Here is a 19,255-nt window from a genome sequence, read left to right as displayed (position 1 = left end):
AGAAATGGGGGCTGATCAGGACTTTTGAACTGTACCGTTCATTCATTTTATAATCAGAAATAATAATGAACTGTGAGTGAGCAGCTGATTGTGTAAATCAGAATAACAGCGAACAACATTTTGTTTGCGGTCGCAGGCGGAACTGAATGTAACTTCCTGTTTCTGGTGGGACATCTCAGTGTGACTTCCGGCGGATGTGAACAACACAAAAGACGATAGCAGCGTTAGCTTCCCTTTTGTTTGGAGGCATTTGGCTCTTTGTTTTGGTGTCTGAGCTGAATATCAGAGAGTGAGCAGCAACGATGTCTTCAGCTCAGCATCTGAGAGAGTTTATCAGCCAGCGACTAACTGCTGCTGCTGAAGAAATATTCTCAGAGTTTGAGAAAACCATCGTCCAGTACAAGGAAGAGATCGACCGCCAGCGCAGACTGCTGGATATCACCTGGAAACCCCGAATAAAGCTCCACAGAATAGGTATGAACCACTGACCGTTTCAGGCTGTTTGGGGCCTGTTGGCCATCATCACGTCTCACTAAGTTCAGCTCAGGAAGTTTCACTTCATCCTGTGGATAAAATCCGGCTCTTCCTCCGTGTTTGTGTCCAACATTTCTTCAGCCACATGCACGGAGGCACCGAGCCGTTGGGAATGATCCACCGGCCTCACCTGCTCTGCAGCGGTCTCTAAGGTCTGGTCGGGACACACGTTTGATGCCAAAAAGACTTTTTGTTGTCTAAACGCTCGTGTGACGGTAAACTACAGGAACAAATGACTAATGTTGGTTTCATGATGATGTCATCACCACACAATTGACTTTATTGGGCTCGTTTAGTCGACCTCAGAAATGACTTAAAATGCCAAGTCGGATCAATAGATAACAGAGTTTTTTGCCCAGCTTTATGGGCCACTGGAACAGTCTGAGCTGTGGGCCGCTCTTGGTGGTGTTGGTGCCGCTCTTGGTGGTGTTGGTGCCGCTCTTGGTGGTGTCGGTGCCGCTCTTGGTGGTGTCGGTGCCGCTCTTGGTGCTGTCGGTGCCGCTCTTGGTGCTGTCGGTGCCGCTCTTGGTGGTGTCGGTGCCGCTCTTGGTGGTGTCGGTGCCGCTCTTGGTGGTGTCGGTGCCGCTCTTGGTGGTGTCGGTGTTGCTCTTGGTGGTGTCGGTGCCGCTCTTGGTTGTGTTGGTGCCGCTCTTGGTCCTTTGGTGCTGCTCTTGGTTGTGTTGGTGCCGCTCTTGGTCCTTTGGCTCTGCTCTTGGTTGTGTTGGTGCCGCTCTTGGTCCTTTGGCTCTGCTCTTGGTGGTGTTGGCGCCGCTCTTGGTCCTTTGGCTCTGCTCTTGGTGGTGTTGGCTCTGCTCTTGGTTGTGTTGGTGCCGCTCTTGGTCCTTTGGCTCTGCTCTTGGTGCTGTTGGTGCCGCTCTTGGTCGTTTGGCTCTGCTCTTGGTCCTTTGGCTCCGCTCTTGGTCCTTTGGCGCCGCTCTTGGTCCTTTGGCTCTGCTCTTGGTTGTGTTGGTGCCGCTCTTGGTCCTTTGGCGCCGCTCTTGGTCCTTTGGCGCCGCTCTTGGTCCTTTGGCTCTGCTCTTGGTCCTTTGGCTCTGCTCTTGGTTGTGTTGGTGCCGCTCTTGGTCCTTTGGCGCCGCTCTTGGTCCTTTGGCTCTGCTCTTGGTTGTGTTGGTGCCGCTCTTGGTCCTTTGGCGCCGCTCTTGGTCCTTTGGCTCTGCTCTTGGTCCTTTGGCTCTGCTCTTGGTTGTGTTGGTGCCGCTCTTGGTCCTTTGGCTCTGCTCTTGGTGCTGTTGGCGCCGCTCTTGGTGGTGTTGGTGCCGCTCTTGGTTGTGTTGGTGCCGCTCTTGGTCCTTTGGCTCTGCTCTTGGTCCTTTGGCTCTGCTCTTGGTTGTGTTGGTGCCGCTCTTGGTCCTTTGGCGCCGCTCTTGGTCCTTTGGCTCTGCTCTTGGTTGTGTTGGTGCCGCTCTTGGTCCTTTGGCTCTGCTCTTGGTTGTGTTGGTGCCGCTCTTGGTCCTTTGGCTCTGCTCTTGGTGGTGTTGGCTCTGCTCTTGGTGCTGTTGGCGCCGCTCTTGGTGGTGTTGGTGCCGCTCTTGGTCCTTTGGCTCTGCTCTTGGTTGTGTTGGTGCCGCTCTTGGTCCTTTGGCTCTGCTCTTGGTGGTGTTGGTGCCGCTCTTGGTTGTTTGGCTCTTCTCTTGGTCGTTTGGCTCTGCTCTTGGTTCTTTGGCTCCGCTCTTGGTCCTTTGGCGCCGCTCTTGGTCCTTTGGCTCTGCTCTTGGTCGTTTGGCTCTGCTCTTGGTCCTTTGGCTCCGCTCTTGGTCCTTTGGCGCCGCTCTTGGTCCTTTGGCGCCGCTCTTGGTCCTTTGGCTCTGCTCTTGGTCCTTTGGCTCTGCTCTTGGTCCTTTGGCTCTGCTCTTGGTTGTGTTGGTGCCGCTCTTGGTCCTTTGGCTCTGCTCTTGGTTGTGTTGGTGCCGCTCTTGGTGGTGTCGCTGCCGCTCTTGGTCCTTTGGCTCTGCTCTTGGTTGTGTTGGTGCCGCTCTTGGTCCTTTGGCTCTGCTCTTGGTGGTGTTGGTGCCGCTCTTGGTCGTTTGGCTCTGCTCTTGGTCCTTTGGCTCCGCTCTTGGTCCTTTGGCGCTGCTCTTGGTCCTTTGGCGCCGCTCTTGGTCCTTTGGCTCTGCTCTTGGTCGTTTGGCTCTGCTCTTGGTCCTTTGGCTCCGCTCTTGGTCCTTTGGCGCTGCTCTTGGTCCTTTGACGCCGCTCTTGGTCCTTTGGCTCTGCTCTTGGTCCTTTGGCTCTGCTCTTGGTTGTGTTGGTGCTGCTCTTGGTCCTTTGGCTCTGCTCTTGGTTGTGTTGGTGCCGCTCTTGGTGGTGTCGCTGCCGCTCTTGGTCCTTTGGCTCCGCTCTTGGTCCTTTGGCGCTGCTCTTGGTCCTTTGGCGCCGCTTTTGGTCCTTTGGCGCCGCTCTTGGTCCTTTGGCTCTGCTCTTGGTCCTTTGGCTCTGCTCTTGGTTGTGTTGGTGCCGCTCTTGGTCCTTTGGCTCTGCTCTTGGTCCTTTGGCTCTGCTCTTGGTTGTGTTGGTGCCGCTCTTGGTCCTTTGGCTCTGCTCTTGGTTGTGTTGGTGCCGCTCTTTGTGGTGTTGGCGCTGCTCTTGGTCCTTTGGCTCTGCTCTTGGTCCTTTGGCGCCGCTCTTGGTCCTTTGGCTCTGCTGTGTTGGTGGGAGTGAAAATAAAAGTTAAATAATGGAGATTGTCCAAAGTAGCTGCTGTTGTTTTTTTTTGTTTTTTTTTTTGGAGCTTTGTTCTCTAACTTTCAACCAATCAGGGATCAACACACATCGTCACCTCTGAGGTTTATGCACAGCTTGTTTTAGTTGATCAGTGATGGTTAAAATACCCACAATCCTTCACTCTGCAGTGGCTGGGTCTCACCGGCAGTCCAATCTCTCAACTCAGAAGTTGTTGTTTCACACACCTGACGCAGCTTTCAGCTGGATTGACTCGGATAGGAACACTTAGATGGAAATGAGCCGTTCCAGGTTTGGTTTTAAGCATTAAAATGTGAACTGTGAGGGACTAACACCAGGAGAAGAAATGAATGGGTGGAAATAAGGAACAGGAATAAGTTTATCTGATTGGCTGACAGCTTCACTAACGTCACGATTTCTTCTTCGTTTCTCCCCCAGAGAGGCTGTAATGTGCCTTATTTCTCATTTTCCACTTCTGGACTCCGTGAAACCGGCTGCATTTTTGTTTGTAGCCGTGGTTCAGTTTTATTTCTCCTTTTCACTTCCCTGGAGATGTGATATGAAGAACATTTCTCTCTAAAGGTGTTTCTCTTGCTGGTTTCAGCCACCTCTGGGAGTCGGGTTTCACTTCACCTCGAGCAGGTTTTAATCGTACAATGTGGACTTTTCTGCTGCGACCATTAACAAACCTTTTCTCCTGTTTTCATCCAGACCCGCAGCAACGTGACGATAAGGAAGACGACGTTCTCACTCTGCAGCAGCTGTGTAACCAGGAGAGGAGCTCCAGTCTGGACCAGGGGGTTCAGACTGGACCGGTGGAACCAGAACTTCCTCAAATTAAAGGAGAACAACAGGAACTTTTCACCAGTCAGGAAAATGAGCAGCTTGTTCTGAAGGACGAGACTGATACTTGTATGGTGACTGTTAACTTTGACCAAAGTGAACTAGAACTGAACCGAAAGCAGCTCCTCTCCCCAAACTCTGCTGTAACCGAGAGCCTCCATCAGGGAAGAATCAAGCATGAAGAGCCGGAGTTAAACACAAATGAAGAGCCGGAGCCAGAGGACAAACTTCACAGAAACAGAACTGACTTGAACAGAAGTCGCAGTAATACTGTGGACAACTCTCCCGTGTCAGAGAGTCATTGTAATGCTGATGCAGGTAAAAAGTCTGTAAAGTGTGATGTGTGTGGAAAAGCTTTTAAATATCAGTATCTATTGAATACACATAGGAGAATCCACACAGGTGAGAAGCCGTATTCCTGTTTAATGTGTGGCAAAACTTTCATGAGAAGTAACGGCTTGCTCGTCCACATCAGAGTCCACACAGGGCAGAAACCGTTTTCCTGCAAAATATGCGGTAAAAGTTTTACGCAGTGCAGCGGTTTGACTTGTCACATGAGAAGTCATGCAGGTGAGAAGCCTTACTCCTGTAACACCTGTGGTAAACGTTTCACTGCCAGTGGTCAGTTGACGACTCATGTGAGAACCCACACGGGTGAGAAGCCTTACTCCTGTAACACCTGTGGGAAACGTTTCACTACCAGCGGTCAGTTGACTGTCCACACGAGAACCCACACGGGTGAGAGGCCGTATCCCTGTAAAATGTGCGGGAAACGTTTCAAACGGAGTGATGATTTGTTGAGCCACATGAGAATTCACACAGGTGAGAGGCCGTATCCCTGTAAAATATGTGGGAAAAGTTTCGCCCAAAGTGGCAATTTGACACTGCACATGAGAAGGCATGGCGATGAGAAACCTGACAACACTTAAGGGAACATTCACTCTGCTTAAAAAGCACCATGGAGCACCCAGATGGGCTTATCAATGTGTTTGATAAGCACAGCAACGTCGAGTAATGCTTTGGACATCTCACGAGCATCTTATTTTTGCAGATGCTTGGATTTCTTTTTTGTTGTTGGGGTTGGATCCATAATTTAGATTTGTTTTAAATCATTTTAGTGCTTTAAAGAAATGAGGATTGTGTTCAGCAGTTCTCATACTTCCTGTTAATCAGCTGACAGTAACAACTGAACTTCCTGTCTGAGTTCGATGTAAATAAACATTGTTATCAGAGAACGAGCATGAAGTACATTTAAATACATTGTGTTAATATCATGGAGTCACGCATAGATTTTCTATCTTCTTGGGACTCATAAAAACATGTTTTAGTTTTTTTTATACTTCCAGTGGACATGGATTGAGCATTTTTATCATGAGAAGTGAAAAATGACTAATATGCTTACAGAAAGTGTCTGTGTGATGGGAGTGAATTGAATACGGTCTCAGTGACATCAGTGGGAAGTTAGAAAAACAGTGTTCGACTATCAAAGCTGCAGCACCGAGGTCAAATAAGTCCAATAAAAGCAGGTTTTAAATCCCATTTTACACCTGAAGTCTCCCAGATTGATGCTTTTCACAACGATTATACAAGTTTATGAAATAATTTGATTAAAAACAGACTTTTCTAAAATGTATAAACTGGTCTGTAGTTAAATATTCATCAAAATCTGAACATCTTCGCTATTTCCATCAAATTTTAATTGGAAAAGTTTTAAGTTGTGTAAATGGGACCTAAAATGTGTTTCCAGCATCTGAGCAGCGGTTTGTGCTGAGATTAAATTTGAAATTAGTGAACATGAGAACGAATTAAAGTGGATTCTCTGGTTGTTTTGGTTTTTCTGTTCATTTGAAGTGGTCAGAACATTATACCTTATTGTAAATTATACGGTTTTATTTATTCTGGTTGTTCTGTTACATCTTAAATGTACACAAATATAAAATTTCCCTTTTTGAATAAAGGTTACATCTTGGTGTTCGGTGCATCAAAAACGTGTGAAAACTTTTGTATAATCAATATTTGGGTTTAGTATGAATGGATTATATCTGCTGCAGTTATTATTACTGCAGCTGTTCTCCTGAACCCGATAACGGTACCGATGGACTCATTGGTGTTTCAGCTCTAGGATTCAGAGGCTGGGGTGTGAATACTTGCTGTAAATGATATGAAGTGTTCAACATGGTCAGAGATGCTCCAGATAAAAGGCTGAAACCTACTGAAAACTGATATTTTAAATGTCAGCTGTGATGATCGCTGTCAGGACTCACTCTGGTACCAAAATAATTTGCACACTTAAAAAGTTTCCTGATTTGAACAACCTGCTGGTGCTTGAAAACAGATTTTCTCTGATGTGACATTCTTCTATATAAACCTTTTCTTGTCTTTTCAGACCTCCCACAGCAGCATGACTGCAAGGAGGAGGTTCCTGTTGACAAACTGTTCTGTAAGCAGAATATCTTCCGTTTGGACCAAGGAGAACCAGAACCTCTTCACATTAAAGAGGAACAGGAGGAACTCTGCACTAGTCTGAAGGAAGAGCAGCTTGCTCTGAAGGATGAGACTGATATTTCTATGGTGACAGTTAATTTTGGCGAACCAGAACTAGATAGTGACGACCTCCTCACTCAGAACTCTCCTGTCCCGAAGAGCCAATATGAGGAAAGAATCAAGCATGAAGAGTCGGGACCATCTGGAACTGGAGAGCTGGAGTCAAAGAATAAACATGAACGAAACAGAAGTGACTTTGACAGAAGTCGCAGTAATAATACGGACGACTCTCCCATGTTGGAGAGTCATTTTAATACTGACACAGATAAAAAGTCGGTGAAGTGTGATGTGTGTGGAAAAGCTTTCAAGTACAAGTATCTTGTGAGAATACATCAAAGAATCCACACAGGCGAGAGGCCATATTCCTGCAAAACTTGTGATAAAAGTTTCTCCCAACTTAGCAATTTCACATACCACATGAGAAGGCATGCAGGTGAAAAGCCTTATAACTGTAACACCTGTGGGAAACGTTTCATTGCCAGCGGTCAGTTGACTGCTCATATGAGAACCCACACGGGTGAGAAGCCGTATAGTTGTAACACTTGCGGGAGAAGTTTCAGTCAAAACGGCAGTCTGAAAGCCCACATGAGAACTCACACAGGTGAGAGGCCGTATCCCTGCAAGATGTGCGGTAAAAGTTTCCAAAGAAATGATGACTTGTTGAGCCACATTAGAATTCACACAGGTGAGAGGCCTTATTCCTGTAAGACATGCGGTCAAAGTTTTAACAAAAGCTGCAATTTGACTGTCCACATGAGAACTCACACAGGTGAGAGGCCTTATTCCTGTGAAATGTGCAGTAAAAGTTTCAAAAGAAGTGACGATTTGTTGAGCCACATCAGAACTCACACAGGTGAGAAGCCATATTCTTGCAAAACATGTGGTAAAAGTTTCACCAAACGCTATCATTTGACTGCCCACATAAGAACTCACACAGGTGAGAGGCCTTATTTCTGTGAAAGGTGCGGTAAAAGTTTCACACGAAGTGATGACTTGTTAACGCACAGCAGAACTCACACAGGTGAGAGACCGTATTCCTGCAAGCTGTGTGAAAAAACCTTCACCCAAAGCTGTCATTTGGTTGTTCACATGAGAACTCACACAGGTGAGAGGCCTTATTCCTGTAACACCTGTGGGAAATGTTTTTCTGAAAATCGTATTTTAACTGTCCACATGAGAACTCACACAGGTGAGAGGCCATATTCCTGTAAAACATGCGGGAAAAGTTTCACCCAAAGTAGCAATTTGAGTGTCCACATGAGAATTCATGCCGGTGAGAAACTTCTCCCCAACAATCACGTGTTGGACGGCGTTTAAGACTCATCAGCTTATCAATGTAATGTACTCTGTCTTGTAAATTATAGGAAAGCTGAAATCATTTTTGTTGGATATGGAATAGAAGCCTAAAATATTTATGAATGTCTCCAAAGTTATTTTACAGTTGAAATTGAATGTTTTTGACTACGTTGTAATGCCTTCAATGGCAAAAGCATGATGAAGGACAGCTTGTATTGTTTCTGTATCACCTTATAAAACAGATGCTTTGTTTTCTTTTTTGCTAGACTAACCCGTCTCCGCTTCAGTAACTTAATTCTCTGACTTGTGGATATTGTTTTCATGCCTTAGTTGTACCGATTGTGTTTATCATTCTTGCTCTTTTAATTGAATTAAATTAAATTCAGTTTTATTTTTATAGTGCCAAATTACAACAAATGTCATCTCAAGGCACTTCAATAATTGGACTCCATTAACTCAGCTGACTCAGAGGACGGCTAAACTTTACTCCAGTAGAACTTGACTCTCTTGTTGACAGCACTATAGCTTCAATGCGTACAACACTGGACAATGTTGCCCCTCTGAAAAGGAAGGTAATCAGTCAGAAGAGGTTGGCTCCTTGGTATAATTCACAGCTGCTTTAAAGCAGACTGAAGAAAGCTGGAGAGACAGTGGCGTTCCTCTAATTTAGAAGAGTCTCAATTAGTCTGGAAAGATAGTTTAATAACGTATAAGAAAGCCCTTCGTAAAGCTAGAACTGCTTATTATTCATTATTGATAGAAGAGAATAAGAATAATCCCAGGTTTCTTTTCAGCGCTGTTGCCAGGCTGACAAAGAGTCCGAGCTCTGTTGAGCCATGTATTCCTTTAACTCTCAGCAGTGATGATTTCATGAGATTCTTTACCAATAAAATTGTTTCTATCAGAGATAATATTAATGGAATCCTTCCCACTATTATCACTGATGTATCATCAAGTAGAGCAGCTTTAGAAGTATGTTGTTTAGAAGGATGTTATTGGGATTAAAGGAACTGCATTAGGCTGGATTTAGGCTGGTTTTAGGCTGGTTTATCCTGGACACCTCGAACCCTTGGACCGCCCGAACAGCTCAGGCAGACTCCTGTTTGCTGACTTCTCCTCAGCATTAAAAACCCTCCAGCCTCACATCCTGGCCAACAAACTCTCCTCCTCCTTCCACCTTGATGACTCCACCTCATCCTGTGGCTTCTCAGGTCCCACAGAGTGTATATCAACATCTTCACTGACACACAATTCACCTCAACTGGCTCCCCACAGGGCCATGTGCTGCCCCCCCCCTGCTGTTCATCCTCCACTCAGTGGGTTTACATGATGAGATGAACTGGATTATAGCTATATTTGGGTTATGCTCCTTATCTGAGGGGAATTATCCTTATTTTCGTCGTATTTCAATGGACACGACTTACTCTGTTTGTCCATTCTGGTCACAGCCTCTCCCAGATGTTTTCCATGTTGCGGTTAATGACCACAGTAATGGGTAACACAGCTCTTGGGGTAGTTTTGTTTCCTTGTGGGGTTTTAAACTGTTCTCCTGCCAGTTTCTGTTTTCTTTGCTGTGATTCGGTGAATCAAACATTTCATGGCTGAGATGCTTGAGTAGAGATTAAGGTTCCTCCTTGTTTCTGGACTCTGAAGTATTTTTGCATTGAAAGATTATTTTGAGTAATGTGCAAAATGCAGAGCAGCTTTTCTGTGTTATGCACTAAAACAGATGAAATTTCAGGCTTTTCCTGACTGTCGTTTCTTTGTGCCTCGAGGTCCCAAAGGTATTCAGTTATTTATGGGCTTTTGTGGAATGTAGGATGATGATGAGGATAAATTTGGACACTGAAGTATGAATGTTGCAGTTGCCAGCTGTAATTCTTTGGGAAAACATGGTTTTGAACATCCTGGTTTATTTTTTCCTTAGTTTCATCTTTGATGAACCTTAGAGTAAAACGAGTCCCCAGTTCGGATTCAGACAGTTTGATCTGCTCTGGATGGCTGATGAACTGTGAAAGAGACTCAGGATCAAAGAGAAGTTTCAGTGCAATTTGTTGGTATTCTTAGCTACTTTTTAACTGGTTCTGTATGAATTGGACTCATTTGGACCTGAGACATTTGCTGTAAATGAAACTGAACTGAAATTAATTGAACACAAGCAGCTGAAATGAGTTCAGCCTTAGAAAAAGGGGGCGGGGCTCCACCAACCAACCCAAACCTGGGTAATCTTCAGCGTGAGAATAAGGCCTTCGGGACAAAGGTTTAACTCAGGGTTCTGAAACGTGCTGCACTGGAAATGTTTTAATATGAACAGGACAAACGAGGCGTCCACCTCGACACGTTTGAGTTAAAATGGTCGACCGTCTTTATTTCACACCAAAGCCCTGAGACAGCATGCTGCATTCACTTCTCCTAGGAATTCTGACTACTTCACAGTTCAAAGCTTCGTGTATTCTGATTGGCTCCTACCCTCAGACTCTATCAGTGACTGAACTGAGATCTGAGCCACTGCTAAGCAACCGCCTTCGACCAATCAGAGGCTCAGTGTCGCACCGACGCAGCAGTTTCCTACAGGAAGTGAATGCAGCTTTATTACAATGAGATGAAACAACACCAGAAGAGACGAACATTCCTCAGTCCTTCATGTTGCCACGGTTACTCCTCGCACGCTGACGGAAAGCACGTCAGGAGGCGTCCTGCTGCAGTGGGAGGGGCCTAGCTGAGGATTTTGTGGTAAGGGTGGAGGGGGAGGGCGGAGGTGAACGCTCTGATGTCGTCGATGAGCACGGCGTCCCGCAGGGCCGGCGACGAGGCAGACAGAAAGGTCAGCTCGCTCACTTCACCGTAGGCCGAGGGGGGGCTGTCGTTGGGGCCGCTGGAGGAGCTCTGATCGGGGGGGTCGTTCTCCTCTACCCCGAAACCCACCACCTGACGGGTAGCAGAAAGGTCAAAGATCAGAAAACACAACAAAGAGTCCAAAACTGTGACGGACAGTTGAACCTGGTGTCCCACAGGGGGGGGGCTTCCAGCTGAGTCTGAGCTCATGCTTCAACATGGTGGGAATCAAGCTACTGACTCCTCAGGTTTGGTCAGCAGTGAGAAAGATTGGACCGGAGCCGTTCTGGGGCCCATCACTGTGATTATTCTCCAGTTTCCTGTGAGGAGGGAAGCTTCTGATGATTTTCCATCTAACAGGGACAACCCCCGGCTGGCCATCCACATCCTCTGAGGGGGGAGGTGTGGGGGGGCATTAAAGTGAGCGCCTGCACCTCTGTGAAAGACACCAGCAGGTGAACCTGAACCAGGAGCATCTCCCACCTCGTCAAACTGGGTTCAGCTCAACTCTACAGGAAGTGAGTCTGGGACAAAGAGTCGCCACAGCGGCACAACATCATCACCGCCTTTACTCACGTGCACGCTGAGCCTCCTGCTGCTGCCTCCCCGGTGCTCCTGGAACCAGGAGACCAGCTCCTCCTTAGTGAAGACCTTCAGAGCCTCGATCTGCAACAGAGACCACGGAGAGTCAGAACCGGTCCAAACACCTACAGCCTGAGTCCTGACCTGTGTTTGTAGAGTCTGGACCATGAGCTGGATCCATAAAGACCTTTATGGATCCATAAAGACCTTTATGGATCCATAAAGACCTTTATGGATCCATAAAGACCTTTATGGATCCATAAAGACCTTTATGGATCCATAAAGACCTTTATAAAGACCTTTATAAAGACCTTTATGGATCAATAAAGACCTTTATGGATCCATAAAGACCTTTATAAAGACCTTTATAAAGACCTTTATGGATCAATAAAGACCTTTATAAAGACCTTTATGGATCAATAAAGACCTTTATAAAGACCTTTATGGATCAATAAAGGTCTTTATTGATAAATAAAGACCTTTATAAAGACCTTTATGGATCAATAAAGACCTTTATGGATAAATAAAGACCTTTATAAAGACCTTTATGGATCAATAAAGACCTTTATAAAGACCTTTATGGATCAATAAAGACCTTTATGGATCTATAAAGGTCTTTATGGATAAATAAAGACCTTTATAAAGACCTTTATGGATCAATAAAGACCTTTATGGATCCATCCATAAAGACCTTTATAAAGGTCTTTATTTATCCATAAAGGTCTTTATTGATCCATAAAGGTCTTTATAAAGGTCTTTATTTATCCATAAAGACCTTTATTGATCCATAAAGGTCTTTATAAAGGTCTTTATTTATCCATAAAGACCTTTATGGATCCATAAAGACCTTTATAAAGACCTTTATGGATCAATAAAGACCTTTATAAAGACCTTTATGGATCCATAAAGACCTTTATAAAGACCTTTATGGATCCATAAAGACCTTTATAAAGACCTTTATGGATCCATAAAGGTCTTTATGGATAAATAAAGACCTTTATAAAGACCTTTATGGATCAATAAAGACCTTTATAAAGACCTTTATGGATCAATAAAGACCTTTATACAGCAGCTGACTGAACTCATGGAGAGAATTTGAAGTTCTATCGGTCCAGAACATCCTCCGCCAGCATCTCCAGGTGTAACTCTGGGCGGGTTTCTGGCTCCGTGTTGGAGAACATGCGAACACGCCGTGCACCTGGGGGCGTCCAGCAGCACTCACCTCTTTGTAGAGCCGGTCGAAGACGTACTGCTGCGTGATGACCTCGAACCAGTTCCGGTCCACCTCCTCTCCCAGGTGAGCGTCCTCGCACTCCTTCAGCTTGACGAGGGCCGTCACCTGGGTTTTAAAGGCCTCCTCCGTCAGAGCCGACAGACACTCGCCAAAACTCACCAGGAACTCCTCGATCTTCGCCTCCACAAACTCTGAGCTGCGAGCAGAAGGAAGCTTTTCAGGTCATTTACAGAGGAACCCGGCCCGGCTGCACAGAACACCGCCTCACTGGGCTCAACTCACCTGAACTTGGTGGCCTGCGTTTCCACGGTGACGGAGAATCCCAGCACCCCGGAGGTGTTCCTGCAGGTGGGATACACCTGGTACCTGAAGGGGAGCAGATCAGAGGGGCAGCATCAGAGGAGCAGCATCAGAGGGGCAGCATCAGAGGAGCAGCATCAGAGGGGCAGCATCAGAGGAGCAGCATCAGAGGGGCAGCATCAGAGGGGCAGCATCAGAGGGGCAGCATCAGATCAGAGGGGCAGCATCAGAGGAGCAGCATCAGAGGGGCAGCATCAGAGGGGCAGCATCAGAGGGGCAGCATCAGAGGGGCAGCATCAGATCAGAGGGGCAGCATCAGAGGAGCAGCATCAGAGGGGCAGCATCAGATCAGAGGGGCAGCATCAGAGGGGCAGCATCAGAGGGGCAGCATCAGATCAGAGGGGCAGCATCAGAGGGGCAGCATCAGATCAGAGGGGCAGCATCAGAGGGGCAGCATCAGAGGGGCAGCATCAGATCAGAGGGGCAGCATCAGATCAGAGGGGCAGCATCAGAGGGGCAGCATCAGAGGGGCAGCATCAGATCAGAGGGGCAGCATCAGATCAGAGGGGCAGCATCAGATCAGAGGGGCAGCATCAGAGGGGCAGCATCAGAGGGGCAGCATCAGAGGGGCAGCATCAGATCAGAGGGGCAGCATCAGAGGAGCAGCATCAGAGGGGCAGCATCAGAGGAGCAGCATCAGATCAGAGGGGCAGCATCAGAGGAGCAGCATCAGATCAGAGGGGCAGCATCAGAGGGGCAGCATCAGAGGGGCAGCATCAGAGGGGCAGCATCAGAGGGGCAGCATCAGATCAGAGGGGCAGCATCAGAGGGGCAGCATCAGAGGGGCAGCATCAGAGGGGCAGCATCAGATCAGAGGGGCAGCATCAGAGGGGCAGCATCAGAGGGGCAGCATCAGAGGGGCAGCATCAGAGGGGACCCTAACCCTAACCCTGATCCAAACCCCAGGTTAAAAGCCTCCAGTTCATGTTAGTGAAAACTGAAAAATGTATTTCAGTTTTAAGTGAACTGTGTTTGTAACTTTAAGCAAACTAATGATTGAAGCCGTTAAAGACAGAATATCCATAAAACTAAATGTGTTTTCTCTCTTCTGAGGGTGGAAATAATCAGCTGAGTCAGCTCAGGGAGATGACTCCTCCTCAGTTCGACACATCTGTGAATGGTTAACGTTTCTCTGGTGTTCTGAAGACGCCAGCTGTTTGTTTCTGTTGTAAGGAGGCTGTAAATCGCTCACCCCAACGTCTCCTTGGTCCTGAGGAAGTCAAAGCAGGGCTCCTCCATGTGCATCTGTAACAACAAACAACCTGAAGCTTCAGCTGGTCCTCAGCTCACTCATTTTCCTCTGGTTCTGAATTAATATTTCAGGTTTGTGGAATTAATAGGGCCGGGACTTTAACGCGTTCATTAAGATGAATTAATTACACAAAAATTAATGCGTTAAAAATGAAGCCATTTTAATCGCACTTATTTTTGCAGGCGGAACGTTTCTCACTGGATGAGTTTTAGGCGTACCGATTATACTGAAGCACCAACTAACGTTCATGACTTCAGACACAGGCGCCCCCCCGGTCTCTTTTTATCTGTCCTGTCCATTAAAAGGTATAAAAACCAGATGGAAGGCAGCGTTGATAAGAGCTCGGTTGGGTAAGTCCCACCTTGAAAAAAAACAAAGTTTTGTTGCTTAAGTTTATGTATTCAGTCATTATTCAATGTTATGCTAAAATCCATGTGGAAAAAAAGAGCTTCTCACTTTTGTCAGGTCAAATATTTATATGCGATTAAAATGCGATTAATTTCGATTAATTAATCACAAAGCCTCTAATTAATTAGACTAATTTTTTTGATCGAGTCCCGGCCCAAATAATTAACCTCGCAGGAGGAGCAGCAGCTGATGGAAGAATCTGTTCCACATCTTTGGGTTTGACCCTCAGAGCTGAATAAGGTCAGAAGCCTTTCTGAGAGGTGAAACATCTGGAACAATAAGGGTGCAACGATCAAAAATCGATAACATAATTAGTCGCCGACGTATTTAATTGTTGATAATTGTCGGTTACGTCATCACGTCTTTTTCACGCTGTCGAGCTGAACATCATTTTTCGTACGGAGTGAGTCTTCTCACTTCCCTCCTATCTCTGCTCAGAGACACGTGCGCCTTACGGTGAATAATAGCGGGAGATGACCGTATAAACAGTGAAATGGCTGCGGCTGAATTATCGTCCTCTCCTCCAAAAGTGTCCAGGGTCTGGCAGCATTTCACCCTCAACACCCAGAAAAAATAGATCACCTGCATGTTTAGTAAAGCTGAATCACGGGAGCATGTTATCATGCACGAGCATTTGGAGAGGAAGCAGGCTGGAGCTCTGGGACTCACCATGGTAAGATATTTAGCTTGTTAGCGTAGCCTGCTAGCTAAAAATGAGTGGATTTGCCTTGGATTTAAACATGAAAGTGCAACATTAAAACTGTATTATTCAACTTCAGTCCAAAGTTAAAACCAGGCTGTGTTCTTTTCACTTTTTCATATTGATTTGACTGTTTGGTGCATTACTGCCGCACTCTTCTTAGCATTTTCAGTTCATGTTAAAAGACAAGATGAAATATGGCTTGAATGCATCCTTTTGTAGTTTTAGATTGTTTTAATTAGTAATTAATCGATTAATCGTTTCAATAATCGATGACTAGTTGCAGCCCTATTGAACAACTAAGAAGAAGAAGTCCAGCAGACCTTATTCAGCTCTGAGGTTTACCTGAGAATCTACAGCATCTCTGAGTGTGTTAAAGGTGAACATGTGAATACTCACCACCATCAGCTCCATCAGAGCATGCTCCCTGAGCCTCTTCAGACCCGACTGTAACACAAAGAGTGAGACCAGTTACACTCCAACGCACACAGAGTGAGACCCGTTACACTCCAACACACACAGAGTGAGACCCGTTACACTCCAACACACACAGAGTGAGACCAGAGTTACACTCCAACAGAGTGAGACCAGAGTTACACTCCAACGCACACAGAGTGAGACCAGAGTTACACTCCAACAGAGTGAGACCACAGTTACACTCCAACACACAAAGAGTGAGACCCGTTACACTCCAACGCACACAGAGTGAGACCAGAGTTACACTCCAACAGAGTGAGACCAGAGTTACACTCCAACAGAGTGAGACCAGAGTTACACTCCAACAGAGTGAGACCAGAGTTACACTCCAACGCACACAGAGTGAGACCAGAGTTACACTCCAACAGAGTGAGACCAGAGTTACACTCCAACGCACACAGAGTGAGACCAGAGTTACACTCCAACAGAGTGAGACCAGAGTTACACTCCAACACACACAGAGTGAGACCAGAGTTACACTCCAACACAGAGTGAGACCACAGTTACACTCCAACGCACACAGAGTGAGACCACAGTTACACTCCAACACACACAGAGTGAGACCACAGTTACACTCCAACACAGAGTGAGACCACAGTTACACTCCAACACAGAGTGAGACCACAGTTACACTCCAACGCACACAGAGTGAGACCAGAGTTACACTCCAACGCACACAGAGTGAGACCACAGTTACACTCCAACGCACACAGAGTGAGACCACAGTTACACTCCAACGCACACAGAGTGAGACCAGAGTTACACTCTAACGCACACAGAGTGAGACCACAGTTACACTCCAACACACACAGAGCGAGACCAGAGTTACACTCCAACGCACACAGAGTGAGACCAGAGTTACACTCCAACGCACACAGAGCGAGACCGCAGTTACACTCCAACACAGAGTGAGACCAGAGTTACACTCCAACGCACACAGAGTGAGACCAGAGTTACACTCCAACGCACACAGAGCGAGACCACAGTTACACTCCAACGCACACAGAGTGAGACCGCAGTTACACTCCAACGCACACAGAGTGAGACCAGAGTTACACTCCAACAGAGTGAGACCAGGGTTACACTCCAACGCACACAGAGTGAGACCGCAGTTACACTCCAACGCACACAGAGTGAGACCGCAGTTACACTCCAACGCACACAGAGTGAGACCGCAGTTACACTCCAACGCACACAGAGTGAGACCAGAGTTACACTCCAACACAGAGTGAGACCAGAGTTACACTCCAACACACACAGAGTGAGACCAGAGTTACACTCCAACACACACGGAGTGAGACCAGAGTTACACTCCAACGCACACAGAGTGAGACGGTTGTTTTGCACTAAGCTGGTTATAGAGCCTTCTGCACAGAGGCTGGTGCACATTTTATCCAGTCATGGTCATCAGTTCTTACTGAAGCTGCAGCTTCAAGGAAAGAATGAAATCCCTCCGTCTCCCACCTTTAAACACTGCAGGTGAAGGTGTGTTTCTCTCACCTGGAAGTACACAGTGACCTCAGAGTTGGCGTCTCCTTTGTTCAGGGATTTGACTTTACACAGATGATACTTCTGGGGTAGTTCCACCACCTGGAACAAGACGGGAACATCTGCAGAGAGAGGCTGGAACTGCAGCTTCCTGTAGGCACACATATAACACGGAAACACGAGTTGTCATGGTTACAGCTCTGCTTATATCCACTTTTATGGGCTCACATAGGCTTTACGTCCTAATGAGTCTAATCTAAAACTCTGTGTTTTGTAACGTGATGAAATGTGATGTCTGAACAGTTTGAAGAAGTTTAGCGTTCAGCTGTGAGCAGAGCCAACATGTGACTGAACTTCCTGCTGGAACATTGGTTATTTATCAGGAATATTCACAGACTTTTTCTTCCTCTTCTCTGTGAACAGAACTGAGCTACATTCCTGCTTCTTCTCATCAGAATCAAACTGCTGATCCTCAGCCAAGAAGCTTCCAGAACAGCTGTGATTGGCTCAGGTTTGAATAAATTGGATTAATTGTGCAGCACAGCTGTGAACAGTCACAGCAGAGAAGAAGGTGAACGCTGTCTGCAGGTAATAACAACTCAGAGCGATAAAACCGTCAGGAGGAAGCAGCCAATCAGAGCAGCTGAAACACGACTGGTGTGTGGGGAGGATACTCACTCAGTGAAGCACTGCAGGAACTCTCTGGACTCCTGTTGGAGGACACGACATCACACAGATCAGAGCTTTATTCGCTTCCTCACTACTCATAAAATGACGACACGTTTCCCCCCGAGGGGTCAGGCAGGCTGGAGAAACCGTGGAAATGAGGACATAACTGGACAGATGCCTTCTCGCCTCTTTAAAGAAGGCGATGGCTACAAACAGATCCAGCTGCTCAGATATTATTACAGAGAGATGGAAAGACTGAGCAACCTATTACAATTACCACAATTACAATAAGGAACTTTCCTGCTGTTTGCCCTGTTCTCTGCCTTACAGGAGCTGCATGGGAAACCCTCGCAGGTACAGCTTATTGTCTGTTAACATCTGCTAAAACACAGAGCTGCGACACATCTTTAATCTACAGCTGGGAGGTTGAAGCAGTGATGAAGCAGCAGCTTCTTCCAGCTGAAGTGTTGGCTTTGATCCAACATTTCAGAGGTGGAAAACGTCCACAACAAGACCGAAGAAAACCCTTCATCTGAACCCTCAGAGACATTTCAGGACTGCATGCCACAGGTCAGTGTGTGTTTCCGTGCACGTGTGTGTGTGGTGTTTCCGTGCACGTTTATCCACGTGTGTGTCTCACCAGGCTGGTGACGTTGCCCTGGACGAGCCCCTCGGCGTAAAGCTCCGCCTTCAGCCCCATGACGAAGTCCAGGAGGCGGTCGACTGTCAGGCCGTCAGAGAGGACCCGATACTTCTGGATGAGGGACCAGCGGCAATGTTCCAGGATCAGAAGGCGCACGTCTCTGACAGGTGGACCACACACACACACACACACACACACACACACACACACAGACAGACACACACACACACACACACACACACACACGTGCACACACACACACACACACACACACACACACACACACACACACAGACACACACACACAGACACACACAGACAGACAGACAGACAGACAGACAGACAGACACACACACACACAGACACACACACACAGACACACACACACACACACACACAGACACACACACGTGCACACACAGACACAGTTATTGACTGTGGGCTTTAAAACTGGTAATCAGACGTGTTGCTGCCAGCCGCCTGTGCTGAACCACAGTGATGGATCTGCTCTGTCCACCCACAGACTCAAACTTTGGCATATTCTCATTCTTAAACTATTCTCGGTGTGTTCCCAACTTATCTGCAAACTTATAACCTTCAAGAAAGTCCTGAAAGGTGTTATTCTGAGGAACCAGCCCTGCTATACGTCCCTAGGGAGGTTCAGTGAAGAAACGAACACTCGAGGCGCCG

General features: G+C 46.7%; 2 protein-coding genes across 2 annotated transcripts in view; one reads left to right on the top strand and one right to left on the bottom strand.

The window, feature by feature from the left end:
- Positions 1 to 204: 204 nt before the first annotated feature.
- On the top strand, positions 205 to 8,631 carry LOC140311460 (uncharacterized). The gene is made up of 3 exons (XM_072388835.1): positions 205 to 474; positions 3,946 to 4,395; positions 6,464 to 8,631. Exons 1-3 carry the CDS (start codon positions 303 to 305, stop codon positions 7,936 to 7,938), a joined length of 2,097 nt encoding a protein of 698 aa, XP_072244936.1. The 5' UTR covers positions 205 to 302; the 3' UTR covers positions 7,939 to 8,631.
- Positions 8,632 to 10,264: 1,633 nt separating this feature from the next.
- The window catches only part of LOC140311458 (nardilysin-like), a 29,357-nt gene continuing 20,366 nt past the window's right edge, over positions 10,265 to 19,255 (bottom strand). Inside the window, exons 23-31 of the mRNA XM_072388831.1 lie at positions 18,563 to 18,725; positions 17,932 to 17,963; positions 17,266 to 17,404; positions 15,688 to 15,735; positions 14,121 to 14,173; positions 12,851 to 12,934; positions 12,557 to 12,764; positions 11,329 to 11,418; positions 10,265 to 10,845 (exon numbers count right to left, since the gene is read on the bottom strand). Of these exons, the coding sequence (XP_072244932.1) occupies positions 10,633 to 10,845; positions 11,329 to 11,418; positions 12,557 to 12,764; positions 12,851 to 12,934; positions 14,121 to 14,173; positions 15,688 to 15,735; positions 17,266 to 17,404; positions 17,932 to 17,963; positions 18,563 to 18,725 (1,030 nt within the window). The 3' untranslated portion in view covers positions 10,265 to 10,632. The remainder of the gene's footprint in view (positions 10,846 to 11,328; positions 11,419 to 12,556; positions 12,765 to 12,850; positions 12,935 to 14,120; positions 14,174 to 15,687; positions 15,736 to 17,265; positions 17,405 to 17,931; positions 17,964 to 18,562; positions 18,726 to 19,255) is intronic.

Source organism: Leuresthes tenuis, unplaced genomic scaffold, assembly GCF_036924035.1.
Source record: "Leuresthes tenuis unplaced genomic scaffold, fLeuTen1.0.hap1 SCAF_7, whole genome shotgun sequence".
Lineage (NCBI taxonomy): Eukaryota > Metazoa > Chordata > Actinopteri > Atheriniformes > Atherinopsidae > Leuresthes > Leuresthes tenuis.
Note: the sequence above shows the minus strand (reverse complement) of the source record. Positions and strands in the feature narration are given on the sequence as shown.

What these genes read in the sequence shown, in the direction of transcription:
- LOC140311460 (XM_072388835.1), top strand. Translation starts at nt 303, where the DNA reads ATGTCTTCAGCTCAGCATCTGAGAGAGTTTATCAGCCAGCGACTAACT. An exon ending in AATAAAGCTCCACAGAATAG is followed by an intron (nt 475 to 3,945) that starts GTATGAACCACT and finishes GTTTTCATCCAG; the next exon opens with ACCCGCAGCAACGTGACGAT. An exon ending in TCATTGTAATGCTGATGCAG is followed by an intron (nt 4,396 to 6,463) that starts GTAAAAAGTCTG and finishes TTGTCTTTTCAG; the next exon opens with ACCTCCCACAGCAGCATGAC.